The sequence below is a fragment of the Piliocolobus tephrosceles genome, chromosome 8 (genome assembly GCF_002776525.5).
Source record: "Piliocolobus tephrosceles isolate RC106 chromosome 8, ASM277652v3, whole genome shotgun sequence".
NCBI classification, from domain to species: Eukaryota; Metazoa; Chordata; class Mammalia; order Primates; family Cercopithecidae; genus Piliocolobus; species Piliocolobus tephrosceles.
In genome coordinates this window covers 3,793,259-3,812,430 of record NC_045441.1, presented here as the reverse complement: position 1 = coordinate 3,812,430, position 19,172 = coordinate 3,793,259, and the positions used below count along the sequence as shown (strand labels likewise).

Below are 19,172 nucleotides of genomic sequence, written 5' to 3'. Positions count from 1 at the left end.
CCAGCCAGCGGGGCCACGGCCGACTCGCCTGCTCTCGGTGACGCTCTAGCCAGGAGGGCCACGGCCGACTTGCCTGTTCTGAGTGACGCTCTGGGGACACCTTCATTTCCATCAGGGAGGCTTTGGGTTCCACCAACTTTTATTTTGAGAAGGGTCTCGCTCTGTCATCCAGACTGGAGTGCAGTGGCACAAACATGGTTCACTGCAGCCTTGAGGTCCTGGGCTCAAGCAGTCCTCCCACCTCTGTCTCCCGAGTTGGTGGGACTCCGGGCATGCACCACCACACCTGGCTGATTTTTGTATTTTGTGTAGAGACAGGGTTTTGCCATGTGGCCCAGGCTAGTATCGAACTTCTGGGTTCAAGTGATCCACCCGCCGTGGCCCCCCAAACTTTTCGTCTTACAGGCCTGAGCCACCACGCCTGGCCTTGCTCTTAAGTTTTATACTTCAATACTGCGTCAAATCGAAGACAGAAAACCCAGCGCATGAACCAGGCGCTGCCCCTCCCTGCTGAGAACACATGCCAGAGCTGTTTGGCCTTTGGTGAGAGCGCTAGACAAGGCCATCCAACAGAGACAGCACCAAGCTGACCACCTAGTTTCCAGATTTTGAGCAACCACAGTAAAACCCAGCAAGTGAAATTCATTTTAATGTTTTATTAACCTAGCATATTCAAAATATTATTTCAACATCTAAATATTTTTTAAACAAGTGAAATTCATTTTAATGCTTTATTAACCTAGCATATTCAAAATATTATTTCAACATCTAAATTTGTTTTACTCTTCAGGCCTTGGTTTTATTTGCATTTCTAGAAATATACACACACTTCTAACTGTGCTACAAAAATCATACAGCAGTCCCCGTTTATCCTCTGGGGATCCGTTCCAAGCCTCCCAGTGGATGCCTGGACCCCACTCTACAATAAAGGCAACGTGGAAACAATACCTTTAACAGTGAGTGAGAAAGAGAGAGAGAGAGACAGATAGACAGACTGATAGATATTTGGTATTGTCTTCAAAGCCCAGTGTGTTTTGGATACTTTTTTTTTTTTTTTTTTTTGAGACAGTGTCACTCTGTGGGCCAGGCTGGAATGCAATAGCACAATCTCAGCTTCCTGCAACTCCTCCTCCTGGGTTCAAGTGATTCTCCTGACTCCCAAGTAGCTGGGATTACAGGCGCCTGCCACCACGCCTGGCTAATTTTTGTATTTTTAATAGAGATGGGGTTCACCATGTTGGCCAGGCTGGTCTCGAACTCCTGACCTTGTGATCTGCCTGCCTCAGACTCCCAAAGTGCTGGGATTACAGGTGTGAGCCATCGCGCCTGGTTTTTTTTTTTTTTTTTTAATGAGATAGTCTTGCTCTCTGTCACCCAGGCTGGAGTGCAGTGGTGTGATCACAGCTCACTGCAGCCTTGACGTCCCCAGGCTTAGGTGATTCGCCCACCTCAGCCTCCTGAGTAACTGGGACCACATGCACACACCATCATGCCCGGCTACTTATTTTTTTGAGATACTTCATCTTACTACATTGCCCAATCCTGTCTCTAACGTCTGGGCTCAAGCAATCCACCCACCTCAGCCTCCCAAGGTGCTGGGATTCCAGGCGTAAGCCACTGGGCCCGGCTGGAAACATCTCAATTTGAACATTAAGTTATCAGAACATTGTTTCTTAAGACTTTAAAAATTAAAAACATTTTTTCATTAGAACACCTCATCTGCAAATTCAGTTCACATACCCAGATTCCTAACGTACCAAAGTTTTCCACTAACTGAACCAAGTTAGTGGTTTTTAAACTTAATCACGCTGTACACTGTGCTGCCTGCACTTTCACTGCTCCACAGCACACAGGGCTGGCAGTGCTGGAGACGCAGGGAAGCGGCTTGTCCAAGCGCAGTCCCAGACCAGACGTGTCACCCAGGCAGCTCCAGGTGTAAACCTCAGTCTACCTCAGACCACAGAATCAGGGCCTCGGGGTGGGGTCCAGCACCCTCCCGAAAGGAGCCCTGTGTTTTGACACAGGCTAGGGCTTGGGAACCGCCGGCCTAGGACAGACCCCATGAAATAAGCACAGAAATGGTCACATGTCACCTAGTGTCAGGGATGTGCATGGTCAGGTGATCGCATTGTTATGCAAACACCCTAGAGTGACTGACACAGTTCGATGGTCCGATGGTCCGGCCTCCTCCACACCTAGGCTGTAGGGTGTAGTCTGTGGCTCCCAGGCGACAAACGTGTACAGAATGCGAGTGCGCTGAATGCTGTGGGCCACTGTGGCACGGCGCTGCGTGTTTGTGCTTCTAAACCTAGGCCTGGTGTGGTCCAGCCTGCTGGGAGGATTATATCCCAGCGTTCTGTGGGACTGAAGGGTGACCAGCTTGTTTTTACCTTTTTTTTTTTGAGATGGGGTCTTGCTCTGTCACCCAGGCTAGAGTACCATGGTGTGATCTCGGCTCCCTGCAACCTCTGCCTCCTGGGTCCAAGCAATCTTCCTGCCTCAGCCTCCCAAGTAGCTGGGATTACAGGTGCCCACCACCACGACTGGCTGTTTATATTTTTAGGGGGGACGGGGTTTCACCATGTTGCCCAGGCTGGTCTCAAACTCCTCCAAATACCACAATGTACCCCATCAATATGTACAATTATGTCAATTAAAAGTAATAAAAGCAAACAAGTTTGTGACAGATTGAAATAAAAAATTATAGTGAAAATACAGCATCAGGGAGGCCGAGACGGGCGGATCACGAGGTCAGAAGATCGAGATCATCCTGGCTAACACAGTGAAACCCCGTCTCTACTAAAAAATACAAAAAACTAGCCAGGCGAGGTGGCAGGCGCCTGTACTGGGGAGGCTGAGCCAGGAGAATGGCGTAAACCCAGGAGGTGGAGCTTGCAGTGAGCTGAGATCCAGCCACTGCACTCCAGCCTGGGTGCGAGACTCCGTCTCAAAAAAAAAACAAACAAATAAAAGAAAATACAGCATCATCGCATGGTCCGTCATTGACAAACATTCTTTGCCCGACTGCAGGTCTGATCATACAATGGAAACAATACAAACCCTTCCCATTCCATTTTTAGACGGTGAAACCAAAAAAAAAAAAAAAAAACTGCAGTGGCTCCTGTTTTTGTAAACTGTCTCAGCGGGATGCCTGGTGGGTACATCTGGATGGCCAGGGCAGTTCAGATCAGGACGGAACTCGGGGGCATTTTGTTTCACCTTATTCCAGCACCCCCTAAGTTCCCCAGGAAATCACTGCACTCTTGATGCGCATAGCGGCTGTCAGTATAAACCCAAGACCAGTATTTATGTTACCCGTGTTCATCGTTTCACAAAATCAGACAGTGGTGGAGTGTCAGGCCACGAAGGGTGCATCTGTCATCTAAGCCACGCAGGACTGTGGACCTCACACCCCCCCCCCCCCCCCCCCCCCCGCATTGTTTTGGCTTTCTGCTCTTCAATCCTATCAAACCCAGTCTCCTGTATTCTCCAGTACTTGAGGAAGCCCTATCCTGCCATTGTCGTTTTAAGTCACTTCTGGAAGTTTCCACTGCTTCGTCACTGGACAGAGCCATCTTCAACAGGTGGCATTTTGCAACTTTGTTGGTGCTGAAATCACATCCAGGTGCAAAGCAGGTGTCTCTCAGGCTGGCTGGCTGGCTGCTGACAACTGTTTTTTTTTTTTTTTTGAGATTGAGTCTCACTGTCTCCCAGGCTGGAGTGCAGTGGCACAATCTCAGGTCACCGCAACCTCCGCCTCCCAGGTTCAAGTGATTCTCCTGCCACAGCCTCCTGAGTAGCTGGCATTACAAGCGTGTGCCACCACCACACCTGGCTAATTTTTGTTTTAGTAGAGATGGGGTTTCACCATGTTGACCAGGCTGGTCTCCAACTCCTGACCTCAGGTGATCCGCCTGCCTCCACCTCCCCAAGTGCTGGGATTACAGGCGTGAGCCACCGCGCCTGGCCGAACTGTGCCTGTTTTAAGAAGTTGGCTGTGGCAGGGCCAACTGGTCCAGGAAGACACACCTTCTCTCACACAGCGAGTCCCAGCCCCTTGGAGGTCAGGAACAGGCACAGCTGTGCCTCAGGGAATGTGAGTAGTGACTGTGGCCACCGCTGGACAAGAACCCACAGCCAGGCAGGTGGATGTCCTTCCCCCACTTCTTGGCCAGAGAGCCACATCGTTACAGAGGCAACATGGTGAAGAACACACACGTGAGCCATCTGGTGTTTGCTGGTTTTGAACTCCTGACCTTAGGTGATCCACCCACCTTGCCCTCCCAAAGTGCTGGGATTACAGGTGTGGGGCACTGTGCCCAGCCTAATTTGTTTCAATGGGAAAGTTTCAAGGTTTCAGGCTATCTGCCATTAGAAGTACGGGGGTACCCGAGTGCGGAAGTTACCTAGAGCAGAAACAACCCACACGGCAGCGCGGATGAGAAGGATCTAATCACTCTACTTCCCACCACAGAGAACGAAGAACAGCTCTCTTCAGGTTTGTCTTGGATGACACAGCAGTGTTTGTCTGAAGATCTTGGAGGGCAGAAAGGTGTTTCAGAAACCAGCTCACGATGCTGCTGCTGCGAGCTTGTGGAGTGAGCTGCTTTTGTAACTTGGGGCCCCAGTCCTGTGTCCTTCATCCACCCTGACGAAGTCACACCACTGGAGCATCGCGTCACTGTAGTTACACACAGCAGCCTTTCCATGGTCACCACGGAAGAGCTGCAGCACCCCACGCAGACCTGTGTTCACATGAGCTGGGTGAAGCAGTACCTGAGTCGCTGGGCCAGCCCTCCAGGAGCCAGGGCAAGGAAACCTCCCGGCGGCTTGCATTCAGAGGCTGTCATGGGTGAACACCTAGAGAGGGTGGGTCAGCTCAGCCTCCACGTGCTGACTGCAAGAACCCACACGGCTTCCTACAGGTAAGCAACTACCACCGACCCAGCCCAGGGATGGACACGAGACACCACCAGGTGCAACAGTTGAGCAGATGCAGATGCCTCCCAATTTGACAAACATTAGCATTACGAGTTGAATCACGTCCCCACAAGACACGCTGGAGCCCTAGACTTGGTACCTCAGAGTGTGACCTTCTGTGGAGACAGGGTCTTTCCAGAGGTCGTGAGTCTTTAAGGGATCACGAGTGTGGGATCACATGACCAGCATCCTTATAAAAAGGGGAAGTCAGGACACAAACAGAATGGCGTGTGAAGATGAAGGAGATGGGGGTTGTGCATCAGTGAGCCCTGAGATGCTGGGGAGATGCAGCCGATGCTCCCCGCAGGCCTCAGAAGGGGCCAGCGCTACCAACACCCTGCGCCTGGACTTCCAGACCCCAGAACTGTGAAAGAACCGATTTCTGTGGTTTGAGCCACCCTGTTTGTAGTACTTGGTGAAGGCAGTAGTGGGAAATGAGAACCACCAGAATCAACTTTACCATTCACCTTTATTATAGTCCCATCTCCCTCAACAAACAAGGTCAGCAGTCAGTGTGGGACGGTGCTTGACGGGGCGCCGCCTCCCACTAGAGTGCAAGCTGCTTCCACGCATGCTACTGCGTGTTCCAAGCCATCGCAGCTGAGTCTCTTCTCACCCGGCTTTGACAGTAGGGCGACTCCCGTGTCTGCAGCTGTGGTCCAAAGGGTGTCTGTGCTGGATACAGAAGTTGCCGTGACACTGGGCACATGCCATCTGCAGCATCTCTTTCTTCTTGCAGCCTTCTTTTGAGCAACGGTACGTAAAGATCTGAGAGAGCAAAGTGACTTCAACAAGTCGTTCTTTTTTTGGAGACAGGGTCTCACTCTGTTGCCCAGGCTGGAGTGCAGTGGCTCGATCTCGGCTCACTGCAACCTCTGCCTCCTGGGCTCACGTTGATTCTCCCGCTTCAGCCTCCCTAGTACCTGGTACTGCAGGTGTGCACCGCCACGTGCAGCTAATTTTGTCTATTTTAGTAGACATAGGGTCTTCCCATGTTGCTCAGGCTGGTCTCAAACTTAGCCTCAAGTAATCCTCCCACCTTGGCCTCCTCCCAAAGTGCTAAGAATACATGTGTGAGCCACTGTACCGACCTTAATAAGAAATTCTTTTAACAGTCCCCAGTAAGAACATTCACATTTAAACCAGACATGGCTCCTGTCTGCACAGAGCACAGATGCAAAATTTCATTTGACCATCTCAGTGCAGGTAAGAAGAACATGGGGCCGGGCACGGTGGCTCATGCCTGTCATCCCAGTACTTTGGGAAGCCAAGACGGCTGAATTGCCTGAGCTCAGGAGATCGAGACCAGCTTGGGCAACATGGTGAAACCCCATCTCTACTAAAATATAAAAAATTAGCCAGGCATAGCAGCGTGTGCCTGTAATTCCAACTACTTGGAAGGCTGAGGCAGAATTGCTAGAATCCGGGACGCAGAGATTGCAATGAGCAACCTCAGGCCACTGCACTCCAGCCTGGGCAACAGAGCAAGACTTTGTCCCTTAAAAAAAAAAAAAAAAAAAAAAAAAAAAAAACCAGCATTGAAGCCGGGATTCCAGTGAAGATGGCCCGGAGGTGCTGCTGGGAGGACAACATAGAGCAGCAGCCAGGGAGCAGGGAGCGGGAGGGGAGGAGGCCAAGCACGGGTGACAGGCAAGCCCCACAGAGGCACTGGCTCCAGGAGCTCTGGGACAGGGGAGGTTGTCCCCATCAAGGAAAGTATCTATCATGTACCCAGTGGTTTTTTTTTTTGGTGCCAGGGTGTAGGCAGCCATGTAAATTCCTAGGAGACAGAACTCCAAAAGGAGAAGGCGGCAAGCAGAGTGGGGAGGGTTCTAGCAGCCAGGGGTGGCCCTCCGGTCAAGGCAGGCCAGGCATGGCCATGCTGAGCGACCATGCAGGAGGGACCCATGAAGGGATGCAGGCAGAACAGACCATGCCCGCCACAAGGGCGGGAACAGAGTCGGCTGGCAGCAGCCTGGAGGGCACACCTGTGTGGGGGCCTTGGGGCAGTGCTAGGTGAGCCCCCAGCAAGGGAAACTGCTGTGTGGGAGAAGTGGGTACAACAGACAGAGCTGTGGTGTCTCAGAGGCTTAAGAGACCTCCAAAGGCTGAGGGTCCCAGGGCACAGCCACAGCAGGGGGAACCAGACAGGGCCAGAAAGGCGGGGACCAGAGCAAGCTTCCGTACAGAGGGTTTTGTGTGGCAGACTAAGGAACGCTGATTTTATTTTCTATGTTTGAGACTAAGAGTTACTTGGTTTATGGTAATATAATTGTAAAGTACTGAACATCATATACTAAGATAGTTTGTAACCACCAACCAGGACCGGTGACTAGGAACGGATTAAGCCTGACAGCAGCCAGCTCCCTAGAGAAGCTCCTTGAGCTGGGTGTGGTGGCTCACGCCTATAATCTCAGCACTTTGGGAGGCTGAGACAGGCAGATCATGAGGTCAGGAGTTCCAAGACCAGCCTGGCTAACAGTGAAACCCTGTCTCTACTAAAAATACAAAAGTCAGCTGGATGTGGTGGCAGACACCTGTAGTCCCAGCTGCTCGGGAGGCTGAGGCATGAGAATCACTTGAACCCAGGAGGCGGAGGTTGCGGTGAGCCAAGACGGCACCTCTGCACTTCAGCCTGGGTGACAGAGCGAGACTCTGTCTCAAAAAAAGAAAAAAAAAAACGAAACGCACATGAACAGAATAGATCTAGAAAGCCATGTGAATTCTCCATCTCAGGAGGAAAACTAGTAAATTCCAGTCAAGAACAACGAACCTGACCTGGGATCCCTCATATTAAAACTCAAAACTCAGGCCACTCGCAGTTTAGCACAGGGACAATGCAGCCTTAGGTCTCAACTTTTCTACTTTGTATATAAACTATTGAGACCAATTTTCAGGTAGAAAACTGACTCTTCCCAAGGAAAAACCAGGCTTCTTGGATGAAGGAACTGAAGTGGGCTCCGTCCTTACCTTCTCTTTCTTCTTCCCAGGGTGAGAGTCACAGTCTCTGTCAATGTGATCGCTAACCACCACGTCTGGTATCTGGCCCTTTTTTACTGGGATGGGTGTATTACAGAGTGGGCATACTGGGACCTGAACATCCTAAAAATAACAAAGGAAAGATGGCGCTGAGACTCACACAACCTAAACTCACAGAAGTTTTAAACGGGTACTCCTGCGCGGCACACACTGAAACACAGAGCACAAAAACCGGTCTCCCGAGTCCTCCGAGAACAAAGCATCGTTGGGTCGTCACGGATTAGCGGCAGCCATCTCTAGAATGTGGACATCAGCTGCCCTGAGGAGTCTAGTGAAATTTCAAATGGACTTCAGCCGACTGCAGAAACCAACTGGGGCCATCTCAGGCTGGCATCGCCCAGGTGAGAGCAGAGCCTGCCCAGACGCCTCCACAGGGAGGAGATGGAGGGAAACACGGACCACAAAGACCCTCCAGCTCCCCTCAATCCCCTGATCCCCTCTGCAGTTTCTCAGCGGCTTCTATGTACATGGAAGTTGTTTGTGCCCAGATGAGGCCACGTGTACCCAGGGCGAGCTCCCAGGCACTAACAACCGTCACTGGCTGCCAGGCCAAGGTTGCAGGGGCTCTGAGGGGTGGACCGCCCAGCAGCTTTAAGGCCCAGCATGGCCAAAAACCTGAGCCAGGACAGGAGTTGATGGAAAGGCCAATGAGAAAACTGAGGTGGCCACCGACATCAAACGGGTGACAGGTGATCACGGAATTATGGGCACACCGTCTGCAGCCCGAGCTGGGAGAGTCACAGGTGGTGATGCGCCCTCATTTGGTCAAATGAAGAAATAAAGTATTAGTAAACTGTCTCCAGCCAGACCCCGCCCCATGCCAGGGCAGGAAGGGGCAGTGGGAAGACACGCTGAGCAGTCTGGCTTAGTCATCTGTGCCTAGTAAACGCAGGGAATGTGAGTCACTCTCCCCACCCACCATGATAACCTAAAAATGGCTGAAGGGTCAGACCCTGGCCAACACTGGTCAAAGCACAGAATGCTGGGCCACCCACATTACCACCGCCACCAGGGTCAAGCGGCAGAGTTCCCCAAAATGACCTGTGACCTAACCAGAGACAAAGCGAACATGGGCTGGGAACCATCTGAAAAGTCAACAACAGAAGCCTCAAACCTCTGGACTCGGGGGCAAGCTCATGTCCTTAGAGTCCTCTTTCAGTTTCCACTGTGTACTCTGGCAGTCACCAAAATACGATGTCAAGGCTGCAGTTATTCAAAGAAATAAGCATATTTACTGCCTTCCTGATTAGCTTCCAAGTCAAATATCAAAACCTCTCTTGCATCCCGTGAAGACACAGCTATGGTGTAACGGATCAAAGGAACCAAGTATTTGCAAATCTTAAGCAAGCTTGGAACACAAGGTTACAACTAAGTGACTCCATGAGTCCCTGAAAATAAGATCTCAGTTGCCTGAGAGTCATCCAACAGAAAGTCCTGTGAAGGCAGAAACGTTCATCTGTGCTGCCTAACAGCAGGCACTTGAAACAAGGCTAGTGGGATTAAGAAACCAGATTTTAAAATTTAATTTTCACTGAGTTAGCCACGCGTGGCTGGTCCCTACCATACAAGCAAGACAGTGCAGCTTCAGACGGTGAAGATGAGAATCTTTTGAACAAAGAATGAATTACCTTCTGGAATGCAAACGGACACTTATGTGCAGCGTATGTAAAATGATCTTTACAGAAATCTTGTTTACACGCATCACATTTTACTGGAAGAAAATCTAAAACACAAAGAACAGGGAAGTGTTTTAAAGGCTGGAACAAAATAATTCTAGATGGTGCTATCAAAGTGTTTACCTACACTGAGTGCTTCAGGCTTGCAAGATGGATAGGGCCTCAAGGCCCACACATGTGAAAACAATCCCAGGGTCAGGCTGTTTTCTCGAGAGAGACCCCCATGGCATGAGGCATTGCAAGGACTCAAGCAGCACACCAGATCCACTCAGCCCTGCCAGCCTGCACCCCTGCGCCCCGCCTGTGGTGGATGCTAAGTGTCCAACAGAACCTGCACCAGCGCAGTTCCCAATACTGAAAAGCCAGGAGGGCCAAGACACAATTATCAGCTAATTAACATAACAGTCAGCTTCCCCCCAACAAAATGCCATTTTCCATTCAGTCTCTTAAAAGTACTTACCTAGCTGCTTGCAAGTTTTTTCTGAACAATGCTTCCCCAAATCAGGAAACTCCATTAGGAGAACAATGCTCAAAACGCAGAGGGCAGAGGTAAGTATCACCTACGAGAATCAGAACAGTTAGGGGGAAAGCTGGACTGCCCTTCAGTCACCAGGATTTACAAAGTTGACTAATGAAAGTCAACAAACGCGCTGTGTGGGGCGCGTTCAATGGAGTTTTAGTACAAATACCAGGTGTCAGCCATTCGTAATCAACCCCATTAAGAGACACGGACTCCTTTCTAGCCCTTTTAATTCCTAGTCTATGAAGCACTCCTTGAACTCGGGTTTCTATTTCAACTCGCACTGAGGGGGCGAGAGCCAATTCACACAGCTGCCAGGGATGATTACGATTCTGGTGAATTTTAAGTCACAATTTTATCCATGGAATACACTTGTTGACAAACAAAACTCTGTTACTAGGTGCTGAATCACGTTAACTGACTCCATTATCCAGAGGAGATTTAACTCTGTCCCTCGCCTCTCTCTTCAACTCCCTTAGGCACTGAGTCTGGTGAACTTATTCCTCGATGACATCAACCTGGAGTTCATCAGGGAGAAGCGCAAGCTGTTAAATCACCATGGAAAACAGGCAGACAGCTGGTGAAACTGCTGCACTCGAGAGAGTACTGCACTCGAGAGAGAATCCAGGGGTTCACGAGGTCCCCTCCATGATCTAGTACCCACTAGCCCTCCCGGGGCCTTTTGCTGACCTTCCCATCAGCTCTCTCCACCCTCCTGGAGGCCTCCTAGGCTGTCCCCTGTGACTGGAACACTCTCCCCCACAACAAACGTCTACTCATCCCCTCCCGCCTCGGTTTAAAACCACTCCAAGCCTCCCCAGTTCCCTCTAAGTTACACACCCGCTACTCAAGGTGCGCATTAGTTCTTTCCCTGCCCATATTCGCCCACAGTTTCCAACTACGGATCAGTTGCTTTACTATTAGCTCCCCGTGCCCGACACACAGCAAGCGTTCCGAAATTGTTTCGTTCAAGGAATTCACAAGAGTTTGACGTGAATCCCCAAATGATTTTGTTCTGGACGCACAACAGCCGTCCGAAGAAGCCAAAACCCTACCCTGGCGGGCAGGGCATGTAGCAAGAAAACAGACACATCTACGTGGCTGTCGCTCGGCTGGCGAGTTAACGACCCCGTCCAACTCGGTACTACGGCCCCAATGGCAGGCCCGGCCCCCAGCAGACAGCCAGACCCCCAGCAGACAGGCCGGACCCCCAACCGCCAGACCCCCAGCAAGCCCAGGCCCCAGCTAACAGCCGGACTCTCTGCAGACAGGCCGAACCCCCGAGCAGCCTGACCTCCCTGGGAGGCCCGAACCCCGCAGACCCTGGCCCCAGGGGACAGCATAATCCCAGCCCCTTACCTGGCTCTCGTGCGGGACCCAGGCAGCTGCGGTGAGAAACAGATGGAGGAGACAGAAACGCAGGTGTCCTCCTTCGTAGTTGGCTCCGGGTAGCGAAGCAGAAAGAACCTCGACACTGGGACCGAGACGCTGTCGGACGCACACCTACGCCCACAACTAAAAGCGACATCGCGCCGCCAGCGGCCTAGGGCCATTTATCTGCAGGCGCCGGATCTCAGCGCCGTCTCGGCCTTCGGGTTTCCGGGCGCGCCCCAACAACGTCACCCGGAGACCGGCCAATCCCGCCAGGCCGCGCCCAGTGGCGTCGGCGCGCCTCGAACACGTCACCAGCCATCCGGCCAATCCCATCCCGCCGCGCCGCGCAGGCCCGCCCACTCCTCGCCCTTCCGCTTCCCTTCTCGAAGCGTCTGGTCGCTTCTCGCAGGCGGCGCGCTTGCTGAGTCACAGTGAGGCGGCTCCGCGCAGGCGCAGTCGGGCGGGCGAGGCGCGGGGAAGCTGTCAGGGCTGCGGCCGGGGTCCTGTGGGGCAGGAGCTCTAGGCCGGCCTGAGGGAGGAGGCGTAGCGACCCATCGGGCGCCTCCCATCCGGCGCCTCCCTCCCGGCCCACCCGCCCACGTCCGCGCATCCTGCGGGTCCCAGGAGGCCTCCATTTCAAAACAACGTGTTTTTAGGTCATTTCAAACTTAGGGAAAAGCTTCAAGAATAGTACCGAAAATTTCAGTGTCCCCAGGACCTAGATCCCCGAGTGTAACCCTTTCCCATTTCACCGCGCTGCCCCCGGCCTCCTGGACGGTTATGTGGCCGCCTGGGGTTGACTCTGCCCAGGGCTGCTGTCTCTGTACAGAAGGCCCTGCCCGTAAGGGGCTCCCCCTGGGGAAGACCACGTCCTGGCTGAGCAGGAGGAGGGCGTGGGCCCAGGACGTGGGGAACGTAGCGAGATCCCATCTCTGCAGAAATAAAAAATTAGCGGACGGAGCAGGGTGGCTCACGCCTGTAATCCGGGCACTTTGGGAGGCCCAGGTGGGAGGATGGCCTGAGGTCAATGTCTCACATGTCCGTGTGAAGATACCACCAAACAGGCTTTGTGTGAGCAAAAAAACTGTTTATTGCACCTGGGGGCAGGCGGGCGGGGTCCTAAAGGAGAGTCAGCAAAGGATGATGGGATTATCATTAGTTTTTGGGATAGGCGGTGGAGTTAGGAGCAATGTTTTGTGGGCAGTGGGTGCGTCTCACAAAGTACCTTCTCAAGGGTGGGGAGAATTACAAAGAACCTTAAGGGTGGGGAAGATTACAAAGTGCATTGATCAGTTAGGGTGGGGCAGAAACAAATTACAGTGGTGGAATGTCATCAGTTAAACCTATTTTCACTTCTTTTGTGGATCTTCAGTTGCTTCAGGCCATCCAGATGTATACATGCAGGTCACTGGGGATATGATGGCTTAGCTTGGGCTCAGAGGCCTGACAGGAGTTCAAGACTAGCCTGGTGAACATGGCGAAACCCTGTCTCTACAAAAATAAATTAACCCGACACGGTGGCTTGCACCCTTTGGGAGGTGGAGGTGTTAGTCAGCTGTGAATGCGCCCTGCGCTCGAACCTGGGCAGCAGAGCAGACCCTCCCTCAAACCCAAAAAGCATCATGCTAATGGGACCAGATGGTCGCCTAATCAATAGAGACTGTGCCCATTCAGGTAAGGACAGACACAACCAGGCACACTCTTTTTTGTTGTTTTGTTTTTCCCTTATTTGTTTTGAGATGGAGTTTCACTCTTGTTGCCCAGGCTGGAGTGCAGTGGTGTGATCTCGGCTCACCACAACCTCCACCTCCCTGGTTCAAGGGATTCTCCTGCCTCAGCCTCCCAAGTAGCTGGGATTACAGGCCGGTACCACCACACCGGCTAATTTTGTATTTGTAGTAGAGGTAAGGTTTCTCCATGTTAGTCAGGCTGGTCTGGAACTCCTGGTCTCAGGTGATCTGCCCGCCTCAGCCTCCCAAAGTGTGGGATTACTGGCGTGAGCCACCGCACCCAGCTGGGTTTTTTTATACAGGGTCTTTGTCATGCACGTCCATGTGAAGAGACCACCAAACTGTGAGCAATAAAGCTTTTTTGTTTTTTGAGGCGGAGTCTCGCTCTGTCACCCAGGCTGGAGTGCAGTGGCACGATCTTGGCTCACTGCAAGCTCCGCCTCCTGGGTCCACGCCATTCTCCTGCCTCAGCCTCCCGAGTAGCTGGGACTACAGGTTCCCACCACCACTCCCAGCTAATTGTTTTGTATTTTTAGTAGAGACAGGGTTTCACCCTGTTAGCCAGGATGGTCTCAATCTCCTGACCTCATGATCCGCCCGCCTTGGCCTCCCAAAGTGCTGGGATTACAGGCGTGAGCCACCGCGCCCGGCCGCAATAAAGCTTTTTAATCACCTGGGTGCAGGCGGGCTGAATCCGAAAAGAGTCAGCGAAGGGAAATAAGGATGGGACCGTTTTATAGGATTTGGGTAGGGAAAGGAAAATTACAGTCAAAGGGGGGTTCTCTGGCGGGCAGGAGTGGGGGTCACAAGGTGCTCAGTGGGGGAGCTTTTTGAGCCAGGAAAAGGACTTTCACAAGGTAATGTCATCACTTAAGGCAAGGACCGGCCATTTTCACTTCTTTTGTGGTAGAATGTCGTCAGTCAAGGCAGGGCAGGGCATTTTCATCTCTTTTGTGATTCTTCAGTTACTTCAGGCCATCTGGGCATATAGTGCAAGTCACAGGGGATGCGATGGCTTGGCTTGGGCTCAGAGGCCCAACAGTCTTCCTCTGTGGCTCAGGCTGAAGGGCACTGGGATGATCACAGCTCACTGCAGCCTCCACCTCCCAGGCTCAAGCCATCCTTCTTCCTCAGGCTCCTGAGTAGCGGGAGCTACAGGCGTGCACCATCATGCCTGGCTAATTTTTGTATTTTTTGTAGCTGCAGGGTTTTGCTATGTTGCCCAGACTGGTCTTGAACTCCTGACCTCAGGTGATCCCTCTGCCTCGGCCTCCCAAAGCACTGGGATTAGAGAATGTGAGCCACTGTGCCCAGTTTATTGTATAGTCTTTACTCTTGGTTTTCACCAGAGGACTCATGGGCTGTGAAAAGAGCAGGACCTCACCAGCTGCACGGCAGTGGTGACTGGCTCCATCTCGCTGTCCCTCCCAATCCCACAACATCTCCCCGTGAAGGCTCTGCCCAGGCCCAGACTCCCACCTTTCAAGATGTCTGGATCAGTGCAGGACCTCCTTCTTGGTCACCTCCCTCTCCTTGGACTGGTTCATTAACCCTGTTTTACCCACATTTTTTTTTTTTTTTTTTTTTGAGACGGAGTTTCATTCTTGTTGCCCAGGCTGGAGTGCTCGGTCTCGGCTCACTGCAACCTCCGCCTTGCAGGTTCAAGTGATTCTCCCGCCTCAGCCTCCCAAGGAGGATTACAGGTACACACCACCACACCCACCTCATTTTTTTGTATTTTAGGAAGAGATGGGGTTTCACCATGTTAGCCAGGCTGGTCAGGTGATCCACCCGCCTTGGCCTCCCATAGTGCTGGGATTACAGGTGTGAGGCACTGTGCCTGGCCTACCCCTTCTTTTCTCTTGATGTAAGTGCTGCTTTGATACGGACATTTTATTTTTTATTTATTTATTTATTTTTTTGAGAGGGAGTCTCGCTCTGTCGCCCAGGCTGGAGTGCAGTGGCCGGATATCAGCTCACTGCAAACTCCGCCTCCCGGGTTTAGGCCATTCTCCTGCCTCAGCCTCCCGAGTAGCTGGGACTACAGGCGCCCGCCATCTCGCCCGGCTAGTTTTTTGTATTTTTTTAGTAGAGACGGAGTTTCACCGTGTTGGCCAGGATGGTCTCGATCTCCTGACCTCATGATCCGCCCGTCTCGGCCTCCCAAAGTGCTGGGATTACAGGCTTGAGCCACCGCGCCCGGCCAGATATGGACATTTTAATCCATAATCTGTTAACATTTATGTATGAAGTTTACTACTATCTGTGGTTTTCAGTGTTGATTGACCTGTGGAGTGGCCTGAGCCTGAATGCCCGGGGCTGTGGCTACTGAGTGAATGGGTTGTGCTAAGGGGAATTGCCACCTTGGGAACCCTGTGTAGTTATAGCTTTTCTGATGAAGTATCAATAAAAGTCTGACCTTGTGAAAAAAACAAACGTGACTGGCCCTGCTTATGTTTCACCTTGTGTTGCTCAGTGATAGTTCTGCAAAGTCGCAGCAAATATGGAATGATGTAATTATCGTGAGTGTTGGTGAGTAACACCCCTAGGCCCTGGCTCCCGGGGACATAGACTCAGGTAGGTTCCTCCAAGCTGCCGGCCACAGCAGTTTTGTTAAGCAGTTCATTGTCAACCTTGTACATGTGTCTCTCTCAAGGTTCCTTATTTAATAACATCTAGTTGATTCATTAACATGGAATTCATGGCCAGTACCTCTGTCACTCATGCCTGACTGATGTTTATCGACACGTCTTTTTCTCCCTCAGGCACATGGCAGCCTTCTTGCAATCAAGAAACTACATGGGACCAGGTGCGGAGGCTCACACATGTAATCCCCACACTTGGGGAGGCCAAGGCGGGTGGATCACCTGAGGTCAGGAGTTTGAGACCAGCCTGACCAATATGGTGAAACTCCGTCTCTAGTAAAAATACAGACATTAGCTGAGCATGGTGGTGCACACGTGTAATCCCAGCTACTCAGGAGGCTGAGGCAGGAAATCCCAGGGGTGGAGGTTGCAGTGAGCCGAGATCGCCCCACTGCACTCCGGCCTGGGCGACAGTGAGACTCCATCTCAAAACAAAACAAAAAAATTAGCCAGGTGTGGGAGCGGGGGCGGCTGTAATCCCAACTGCTCAGGATGTTGAGGCAGAAGAATCACTTGAACCTGGGAGGTGGAAGTTGCAGTGAGCTGAGATTGTGTCACTGCACTCCAGCCTGGGCAACAGAGCGAGGCTCTGTCTAGAGAAAAGAAACAATGCTAAGGTCTGATCCTCAGACCCCATTCAGTTTTTTTTTTGTTGTTGTTTTTGTTTGTTTGTTGAGACGGAGCCTCTGTCGCCCAGGCTGGAGTACAGTGATGAGATCTCGACTCACTGCAACCTCTGCCTCCCGGGTTCAAGCGATTCTCCTGCCTCAGCCTCCCTAATAGCTGGGACTACAGGTAAAAATTTTTCTATTTTTAGTAGAGACGGAGTTTCACCATGTTAGCCAAGATGGTCTCGATCTGACCTCGTGATCCGCCCGCCTCGGACTCCCAAAGTGCTGGGATTACAGGCGTGAGCCCCTGCGCCCAGCCCTTTCCGGCCCTTTTTTCTCTCTGAGAACAAGACAGTAAGCTCCAAGACAGAAGAAACAGGACCCAGCTTCATCTTTTCTTATCTTTTCTTGAGGCCTAACAGGGCTGTGCCCGTCTTCAAATATTTGCTGAGGCTGTGAATGATAAATGCAAAGGTAGAATCCACTGTGTCCAATCCACGGTGTCCAAGCAGAAGAGAGGGTGTCGTGGGGAGCGGGCAGTGGGGTGACAAAGTCACCTGGCTGCCAGGCTGGACAGATGAACACATTCATCATCTTGAGGCAGGCGAGCTTCTCCTACCTCTATCGGCCTTCCTTCAGCCCATTTTCCCCGACTTCTGCCTCCACCTCCGGGACGATCTGAGGGCCTACCGGCCTCCCACCTGCTAAGTCCAACAGACACTTCAGCCTGGCTCTCACCAGCCATGGCAGGTTGCCCTCCTCCCTCCTGAGAACACGCTCTTCCTCGGCTGCAGAGACACCTCCTCTCCTTGTTTTCCTCTCACGTTAACAGTGACCACACTCACGCCACGTCACTCATGGTATTTCTGCATCAGAAATGCCATCCTTGGGCCAGGCGCCATGCCTCATGCCTGTAATCCTTTGGGAGGCTGAGCCGGGTGGATCCCTTGAGGCCAGGAGTTCAAGAACGGCCTGGGCAACACAGACGGACCCTGTCTCTACAAAAAGAAAAAGTTTTTAAGTCATCCCTCATTTTTGCAATGCTGCTCTGATCTGAGCCTCTGCGGCCTCGGGATCCCCAGGCGTCTGTTCCCGAGAACGCGGGGCAGAGAGCCTAGTCCTGCACAGAATACCAACGACGCGAAGTCGACGGGTTGTTTCGATTTAGTTCTCTTTCCTGAGGGGTTCTGAATAAGTAATGAGCACCCCACAACGCCTCTGGGCCGCCATGTTCCCTCCCGGCCACGCCCCCTTACTCCCCCTCCAATCTCCGCCCCGCACCCTGGCAGCGCCCCCTGGCGGCGGCAGCGGGTCTTTGTGGAGCCAGCCCCGCCGCTGCTTGGCCGCTGGGTTTGTTCCTTATTTTAATGGATGCGCATTGGCTGGGACTGCAACATTGTTTCTTTCTTCCACAAATACTAGTTTGAAATACACAGGAAGTTAATTTCCCGTCTGGCTGCCACACCTGCTGGTGGCGTGGACTGTGGCCCTGAGGCTGTTCCTTGCTTGTTTTAACCCTGGGAGACATCGGAGCCATCCCAGCCAGGCTGTAGGGAGTATTGAAGACCGGGTTCACATGAGATCCTTTGCGGGGTGCAGTTGAGGAAAGCATGATTTTAGCTTGTAAGCTGCCTGGAGAATGCAAATGTGTGTGTGTGTGTGTGTGTGTGTGTATTCTTTTTTTTTTTCCTTTTTTAGACGGTCTCCCTCTTTTGCCAGGCTGGAGTGCAGTGGCAGGATCTCGGCTTACTGCAACCTGCTCCTCCCAGGTTCAAGCGATTCTCCTGCCTCAGCCTCCGGAGTAGCTGGGACTACAGGTGCAAGCCACCATGCCCAGCTAATTTTTGTATTTTTAGTAGAGACAGGGTTTCACCACATTGGCCAGGCTGGTCTCGAACTCTTGACGATGTGATCTGCCCGCCTCAGCCTCCCAAGTGCTGGGATTACAGGCCTGAGCCACTGTGCCCAGGCAATATATATATTTTTTAAAGACAGCTCAGCCCAAAGTAGCGCTAGCATGGACAGGCTGTGTGACGAAGACAGTGCCAGAGGCGCTCAGAGGGTGTGGGGGCAAGCATGCGGCCGGCTGGACCTGAGGGGCCCTGCTCGTGGCTGGAAAGGGGACCAGAGAGTCTCTGGGAAACACAGGCTCTGACCTCTGTGCAGGGTGAGGAAGGATTTTAGGAGCAGAGGGAGAGCTCAGCCCAGGCCCGAAGTCAGCACCAATGAGTGGCTGACCCCTGGGATCTTTGAGGAACCCGAAAATGCTTGATGGTCTTTGTGAGTCTGAAATCCAAAGAAGCGTCCTCGAGTTTCCCCAGAGGGACTCCGTTCGTCTCCTGGGGCATGATGTATGCAGGCTTTGTTCCTTCTGGACCAATCACGCCCCAGGCCAATCTGAGCCCTGTGGGGTGGGCCCTTCCAGGGCGCTGTGATTAGGTCTAGGGAATTCCACCTGGAGGGAAGGGTAGGCTGTGTCCTTGGGAAGAAGACAGCAGGTGGCAGGCGCCAGCCTCCCAGGCAGAAGTGAAACCAGCTGGACTTCCTGGGTCAAGTGGGGACTTGGAGAACTTTTCTGTCTAGCAAGAGGATTGTAA

General features: G+C 52.2%; 1 protein-coding gene across 1 annotated transcript; it reads right to left on the bottom strand.

The window, feature by feature from the left end:
• Positions 1 to 5,430: 5,430 nt before the first annotated feature.
• On the bottom strand, positions 5,431 to 11,830 carry ZFAND2A (zinc finger AN1-type containing 2A). Its single transcript, XM_023188528.1, has 5 exons — positions 11,575 to 11,830; positions 10,156 to 10,255; positions 9,648 to 9,742; positions 7,951 to 8,082; positions 5,431 to 5,748 (listed from the first exon to the last, which is right to left on the bottom strand). Exons 2-5 carry the CDS (start codon positions 10,208 to 10,210, stop codon positions 5,593 to 5,595), a joined length of 438 nt encoding a protein of 145 aa, XP_023044296.1. The 5' UTR covers positions 10,211 to 10,255; positions 11,575 to 11,830; the 3' UTR covers positions 5,431 to 5,592.
• Positions 11,831 to 19,172: the final 7,342 nt, after the last annotated feature.

Coding starts and splice junctions, on each gene's coding strand:
- ZFAND2A (XM_023188528.1), bottom strand. CDS start 10,210: ATGGAGTTTCCTGATTTGGGGAAGCATTGTTCAGAAAAAACTTGCAAG. Junction 8,083..9,647: donor GTCCGTTTGCATTCCAGAAG/GTAATTCATTCT, acceptor TGTTATTTTTAG/GATGTTCAGGTCCCAGTATG. Junction 5,749..7,950: donor CTGGGAAGAAGAAAGAGAAG/GTAAGGACGGAG, acceptor TTGCTCTCTCAG/ATCTTTACGTACCGTTGCTC.